Below are 8045 nucleotides of genomic sequence, written 5' to 3'. Positions count from 1 at the left end.
TCTCGATGATGCACCGTAACCTGAATCTATATATATCAATATTTTGATATATATTTATTTAAACTATAAGGGTACTCATGCAATGCAGCGAGATACATCTTAATTTTAATGTTTTGTTTTATATTTTGGGTATATCGATGTTATAATACGATTTTATGTGGTTTTGAGAAAAAAAAAAAGTTTTTATTTTTAAATAAAATATAAATGTGAAGATATTATAAAAAAATTTAAAAAATAATCGATATTATTATCAAATTAACTATTTAAAAGTTCTCGTTTTTGTGTAATTTTTTAATTTAATTTTTTATTATAATTTAATTGAAGTTTAATAACGAACTAATTTATTTTTCGTTTAAAAAAATATTTTTTTAAGATGATAACTAAGTATTATGTTAGATTTCAATAATTATTCTAATTATATTTTAGATTTTTATAATTAAAATGAGATGTTTATCCTTTATTTGATTATGTTTATCTGYAGTTAGTTACACGAATTCAAACATGAAACTTTAATAAGTTGTACTTACGCACAATTACTTGTTATCTTGAATTTTAAGTAATATGCATCAATAAACAATACTTCATGCATAAAAAAATAGTTTTCAAGAGTTTTCGTCAAATGCTTTATAATACAGTATAGATACAGATACCAACACTGAAACAAAGAAGTAATCGAATTTTTTTTTTTCATAAATCACGATCCTAAAATATTCGTCGACAATATTTTGTTTAAATATAAAATATTTAAAAATAATATTTCAAATGTGTTCCCAATAACTTCTTTTCCCACTTTCTTGTTGACATATGACCATAAGGTCCAAACCAAATTGTTCATACTTGGAAAGGATGACCAAACAAGTAAAAGCCAAATATGTCTCCATACACTAATTTATACTTTAGTCCATTTACTTTTCTAAATGACATTTTGGTCCCTTTGAACCGTTTTTTGTCGAGACGACGTAGAATTAATACGAATCACACAGAACATTAAAACTTTAAGTGTCGTGTTTATTTAAAACAAGACTTAAAAATCTTCAATTGACATGGTCCACATGGACTTGAAATAGCAGTTGTTCAATAATACAGCAAGCAAAGTCGAGGTGATATATTTTTGACGTAACAAAATCCATCAATTGGAACCAAACCATGTTAGCTCATAAATGATAAACGTTACACGTTTAACAACCAAGAACGGAAATTTTGAGTGGTAAAAAGCCATCAGTTGAGTTTGGGTTCGGATTTATTGACGCCCACAAATTGATTCACAGATCAGACTAAAGATTTTACTTTTTTTAACGACTCTGATCAGATACAAACCTAATTTTTAATAAAATATATAATTTTAATTAAAAAAATAATGAGAATAAAAGCTAGTCCATTAGTCACACCACCAAACCCACCAAATAAGTTCCCATCTAAATGGATACATTTTAGTAGGCGACACGTTTGGGGTCCACCCATTATCCTCTCTTCTTCACTCCTCATCGACACGTCATCATAAAAGTTTTTTTTGACTCATAATTAAAATTTTAGATTAAAATATTAGACATGTTTATCGGTTGTTGGTCGGTTCGATTCGATCGGATTTAGTCGGTTTTGAACTATCATCCAATAACCGACCGATCCAAATTGGATGTTGAAATTTTCAATCATATCTAATCTAATTACAATTGGATATCCAATTATGGTCGCTCCGTTCTTAATTAGATCAGTTGACTTTCTGCACACCCTTACCAGATATTGTTCGTTTTGTCTATATCGAAACTCACAAATTTAAAAATATTTGATAGAATAGGTATTCAATCCCTTGTAAAGGCAATCTTAGCCCCCATCGTCCTCACTGGTACACCAGTCCGGTTCCCGACTATGATACAATTTATAACATCTCAAGTCAACTGTTTCAAATATTGTCTGCTTTATCCACACCTTGACTCGCATTAACTCATGTCTAACAAAGGAGGTATCGAGTCCTTATAAGACAACCTTAATTCCCTTCTTCAACCGACAATCTTAAACTTTGTTTGACAGACTAGCTGATAAACTGACTGTTATATGATAAACTATGTATTAGCTGATAATGATTAGTTTCTAATTGTTTTTGAAACAAGTATTTACCAAATTAAATTGATGATGAATTATATGTTTATGTTTTAATAATTAACCCAAATCTATTAAAATCATATCTCATTTTTGCAAAAAAAAAAAAAAAAAAAGTATTATATAATTTTTTTTTATAAAAGCACATCGATATTACATTATGCTAAAACGATTGATTATTGTCATCAATAAATTAATTTAATCATCATAATTTCTTAATCAATTACGTTATTTAATTTACAAGTTATTTATATAAATTTCGATAACTCTAATTTTAGAAGTCTAATTTCTTTTGTTTTTTCTGTTAAGAAATGTTTTATACGTTTAAAATAACTAGAAGGGTACTCGTGCAATGCAGCAAAATACATTTTGATTTTAATGTTTCGTTTTATATTTTGGGTGTATCGATGTTATAATACGACTTTATGTGGTTTTGAGAAAAAAAATGTTTTTATTTTTGAATGAAATATAAATTTGAAGATATCATAAAATTTTGAAAATATAAGCAATATTAGTATCAAATTAATTATTTAAAAGTTCTTGTTTTTGTGTAATTTCTTAATTTAAAATTTTATTATAATTTAACTAAAGTTTAAAAATGAATTAATTTATTTTTGGTTTAATAAAATAATTTATTTAAGATAATAATTAAGTATTCTGTTAGAACTTAATGATTATCTTAATTATGTTTTGGATTTTTTATATTTAAAATAAGATGTTTATTCTCTATTTAATTATGTTTATTCGCAGTTAGTTACACGAATTCAAAATTGAAGTTTTAATAAGTTGTACTTATTCATAATTACTTGTAACTTAAATTTTAAATAATATGCATCAATATACATCAATTCATATATACAAAATGATTTTTAAGAGTTTTTATCAAATATTTTATAATATAATATCGATCAAATATATGTTTAAAGATTGTATTTTTTAACCAATTTTACTTCCATTCTTATATTATCTTGAAAAACAAGCTACAAAATGCAATAAAAAACCAAACTTGATTCGTAAAATTCCTTACAAACAACTGAACTTACCACGCCCGTTGATTAAGCAAGTTTGCCGTGTTTGAGAACCCATTAAAAACCCCAGTTTCTCACTCCTCCGCAATTGTCGCATAGATTTCTAGAGAGGGGGGAATTGAGGAAACTGGAGTTCTAATCATGAGGGAACACGTATATATAAAAGGGAAAAGCAATTGATAGGCTCCCGTGATCTATACGAACCTGTTCAAAGAATTAAGCATGACCCAGTTGAGATTGACCTGAATCTTGATCTGGGTTTGACTCAAATTTAGTAAAAATCAAATCCTTTTTCATGGTTTCGGGTTGTTAAACTGGTGTGGAGAAATGGGTTGTGTGTCTTCAAAGCAGGCAGTTTCTGTGACGCCGGCGGTTGACCATTCGGGTGGTTTCCGGGACAATGCGTTGGTGGGTTCTGGCCGGAATTTAGATGGGAATGGCGGTGATGTGGTGGCGGAATTGGAGAACACGAAGAGCAAGAGCAAGAGCAAGAGCAAGAGCAAGAAGAGGAATAAGAGGAGTGAGTCAGGGCTGAGTGGGACTGGGAGCGAGTTGGGTGAATCAGGGAGAACGAGTTCTACAACCGGTGGTGGCGACTCAGTGAGTTTTAGGTTGGGTAATTTGCAAAAGTATGTGGAAGCAGAGCAGGTGGCTGCTGGTTGGCCTGCTTGGCTCAGTGCAGTTGCTGGTGAAGCCATTCATGGTTGGGTGCCTCTTAGAGCTGAATCCTTTGAGAAATTAGAGAAGGTTCTTACTTCTGTTTTCACCATTTCTAAATTTCATACACACACACACACAAAAGTGTTCCCAAATTAGCCATTTTTCATTCATTAATGAATCATTAAAGTCTATATCTTATGGTTTACCTTTCAATTTCAAACCATCATATTAGGCTTTTGGTTATAGACCAATCAAGGTCTCCCATTATAGGGATCTCACGGGCAATCTATACTCGTCTAGCCCCCTATCGACACCCTGCCCATCTAACCTCTGTGGGAGGGGGCGTGTTGAAGACTTGGATAATCTCAAGGGGCTCTTTTGGAGAGGAATCTGGTCCATATATTCTAAAAGTCTTCATTTTGCACAAATTGTAGGAATATAATACAAAAACAACCATTGCTTAATGAACTGGTGATATTGAATTTGGTTGAATAGGTTGGACAAGGCACATACAGCAGCGTTTTTCGTGCTCGTGAACTAGAAACCGGGAGGATAGTTGCCTTGAAGAAGGTTCGTTTCGACAATTTTGAACCTGAAAGTGTTCGGTTTATGGCTAGAGAAATAGTGATTCTCCGAAGGCTTGATCATCCAAACGTAATGAAGCTAGATGGGATCATAACTTCTCGGTTATCATGTAGCATATACCTTGTCTTTGAGTACATGGAACACGACATTTCAGGATTGCTTTCTTGCCCAGATATCAAATTCACTGAATCTCAGGTTTGTTGCACAAATCATATGTTCTTTTAAGAATTTTAAATATGAATAAAGGTTGAAACGTCTGAATCATGAAACAGATTAAATGCTACATGAAGCAGTTGTTATCTGGGCTCGAGCACTGTCATTCTCGTGGTGTAATGCATCGAGACATTAAAGGGGCTAATCTTCTTGTAAATAATGAAGGGGTCATGAAAATAGCTGATTTCGGGTTGGCCAATTTCTGTAATCCTTCTGGTGGTGAAAGAAAACAGCCATTAACTAGCAGAGTTGTAACGTTATGGTATCGACCGCCTGAACTTTTACTGGGTTCAACGGATTATGAAGCTTCCGTGGATCTATGGAGTATTGGGTGTGTGTTTGCAGAGCTTCTTCTTGGTTCACCTATTCTTCAAGGAAGAACAGAGGTATTTTCTTCACTCCCTTTGACTTTTGCAAGTCAAACCAACTACTTTTCAACCTCAAAATTAACAACCATTTTCATTTCAAGGAAAAAACATGATAGATACTTAGACAGAGTAAAATATATAAACATGGATCAAGTAAAAAGTTGTTGAAAAAAATGGAGAATTTGTGACATTTTTGCGTTCAAAAAGCGTTACGTTTGACTCTTAAGAAAGTCAAATGAACGAAACAGTCTCTTTTTTAGTTTGATAGTGATATAAAAGATGTCTGCAGGTGGAACAACTGCACAAAATCTTTAAGCTTTGTGGTTCTCCGCCGGAGGACTACTGGAAAAAGTCGAAACTTCCTCATGCCACATTGTTTAAACCACAGCATCCGTACGAAAGTTGCTTATGGGAAACTTTCAAAAACTTGCCTAAATGTTCAGTGGATCTTATCGAAACTTTGCTCTCCGTGGAACCATATAAGCGCGGGACTGCCTCTTCTGCGCTCGCAACCGAGGTACTAAAGTCAAATGAGCGTTTAGTTGATCGATTTCATCGTTATGCAAATGCTTTGCTCTGGGCTAAGACTTGTTTTGATGATTTTGCAACGATCTTTGATATCTACAGTATTTTAAGACGAAGCCTTACGCATGTGATCCATCAAGTTTACCGAAATACCCACCAAACAAAGAGATCGATGCCAAACATCGTGAAGACTCAAGAAGGTATTTAGATGGATTCTCTTACAAATCCGTTATCTTGATTTCAATCTGTCATCATGTGGGTGTGATGTGAACCGAAAATGGAACAGAACCCTTTCTGTATTCGATCCAAATTACGTTCAATTTAGAAAACGTTCGTGTTTTTTATAGGAAAAAGCCGGTTGGGAGGACTCGTGGACCTGAAATGTCAAGAAGGTTAGCCAGAAAACAGAATGGCATGACTAAATTGGCACCAGAAGAGGTCTGTATATATATATATGCATGAAATATGGTCTTTTTTACCCTTTGCATCTGGTCTTATTGTTAAAGTTGAACATTTTTACAGAGTTTACCACCGGCTAAAAGTCAAATTCGGCATAAAATCAACGGAAATAGTTTAGATAATCAGAAAGAAGGAGATATAATCTTGGGCTTTGAGCTACGTAAGCCGTCTGCAAACACAGCAGACGATGGTTCACATGCAAAACATGCGTCTCAAGGAGACATTCCGTATTCTGGTCCGTTACAAGTTCCGGGTTCGAGTGGTTTTGCGTGGGCCAGAAGGCGGTTAGATGATTCTTTATCTATAAGATCACGCAGCAGGTCTAGTTCAAGAAGCCTCATTTCTGAACCTTCAAAACACTTCGAGTCCAAATGTAACGAAAATCTTGAGAGGATTGATTCAAGGGGTCGGGAGTCCAATGAGATGGGGACACGTGGGTTGGTCGTTAAGAACTGGAGCCAGTTAGAGCGGCCGGATTCATTTGATGCAGGGTCAGATGGGTTTGTGAAGAGAATCAATATGGTAAGTCCATAAATTTCATACGGTTTCATTTGTTGCATTCATCGCTATGAAATTTGAACGTTTTGAATGTTGTGTTTGCGATAGATTTATCAAGATCAAGAAGAGAAGGTCGAGTTTTCAGGACCTTTATTATCTCAATCGCACCGAATTGATGAACTTCTAGAGAGGCATGAACGCCAGGTTCGCCAAGCGGTTCGAAGATCATGGTTCCAAAGAGGTACGAATTCGTGCAGTGTCATCCTTTAGAGTGCGTTTGGTATGAGACTGGACTATATGAGCGAGAGTCAGTTAAGGCGGGCGAAAGAATCGTCTAAAACCAGTTTTAGGGTTTTAATTTGACATGGGTAGTTTAGTAATTTACCAATCATGTCTCATCTCCCTAATTTTTGTTCCACCTAGATGGAACAAAAAAAAACATTTTTGTCCCACTTAGTTGCCAAACATGGGATAAGTTTAGTTATGTCCTGTCTCTGTATCAAATGCACCCTTATGACCAATTTTGAGAGGCTTAATATCCAACTGTAATCATCTTGTTTGTGCAGGGAAGAAAGCCGGGTAGCGAATTGGAGACATTTGTCGACACTAGTTAACCCATGTTGCGGAAACATGAACCCGGTTGGGGGATGGTTAAGGGACCAAGATGGGTGACGGGTTAGCCGTTTGTGGTCAAGTAAACTTGATGGTTGGGCTAACCAAGAGGGTTGGGTTCATGGGTCATAATGTATAATTAATTTAAAGGTGGTTTGGGTATTTAATGTAGGCTCACCTTCCATATCTACCCAATTATTTTTTTCTATATAATAGATGTTGGAGTAAATTATTGTGTTTAGGAGGGAAGACCATCTTCTTTTAATACATAGTATAAATGCACAATGATCCAATTTCAAGGTGGATGATGGACTTGATGACGTGGTTTCTCATTAAAAAACGAATATTTTATTCTTTAATTTACTACTGGATTGGTACTCGGACAATGTAGCGAGATACATCTCATTTTAATGTTTTCATTTTGTTTTGTTTCAGTCGATGTTATAATACGGTTTTATGTGATTTTGAGAAAACGATGATGTTTTTAAGTTTTGAATAAAATATAAATATGAAAATGTCATAAAAAACAGAAAAAAAAATATTGATATTGGTACCGAACTAACTATTTAAAATTTCTAGTTTTTTTTCTGTACTTCTTTAATTTATTTTGTTATTTTTGGTTTGATAATAGATTTTATAAAGATAATAATTAAGTATTTTATTAGAACTCAATGATTATCCTAATTATATTTTATATTTTTTATATTTAAAATGAGATGTTTATTCTCTCTTTGATTATATTTATCTACAGTTAGTTACATGAAATTTTAATAAGTTATACTTATGCACAATTTATTTGTAATCTTGAATTTTAAGTAATATGCATCAATAAACAGTATTTCATGATTAAAAAGTGGTTTTTATGAGTTTTTTGTCAAATGCTTTATAATATAGTATATATAATAGATTTTTTATATTGGTTTTTAAAATAAAAATGATATAATATGTTAATTAATAGAATTTCAATTTGATTTATTTTATGTATATAATATTATAAACT

At 33.0% G+C, this 8045-nt stretch overlaps 1 protein-coding gene across 1 annotated transcript; it reads left to right on the top strand.

Moving 5' to 3' along the window:
• Window positions 1-3221: 3221 nt before the first annotated feature.
• LOC112511144 (protein IMPAIRED IN BABA-INDUCED STERILITY 1-like) lies at window positions 3222-7350 on the top strand. The gene is made up of 9 exons (XM_025116614.1): window positions 3222-3872; window positions 4281-4565; window positions 4643-4969; window positions 5241-5468; window positions 5579-5676; window positions 5824-5914; window positions 5999-6457; window positions 6542-6674; window positions 7000-7350. The coding sequence occupies exons 1-9, from the start codon at window positions 3453-3455 to the stop codon at window positions 7014-7016; spliced, it is 2058 nt and encodes a 685-aa protein (XP_024972382.1). The 5' UTR covers window positions 3222-3452; the 3' UTR covers window positions 7017-7350.
• The last annotated feature ends 695 nt before the right edge of the window (window positions 7351-8045 follow it).

Source organism: Cynara cardunculus (assembly GCF_001531365.2).
Source record: "Cynara cardunculus var. scolymus isolate 2C chromosome LG 4, CcrdV1, whole genome shotgun sequence".
NCBI classification, from domain to species: domain Eukaryota; kingdom Viridiplantae; phylum Streptophyta; class Magnoliopsida; order Asterales; family Asteraceae; genus Cynara; species Cynara cardunculus.
Note: the sequence above shows the minus strand (reverse complement) of the source record. Positions and strands in the feature narration are given on the sequence as shown.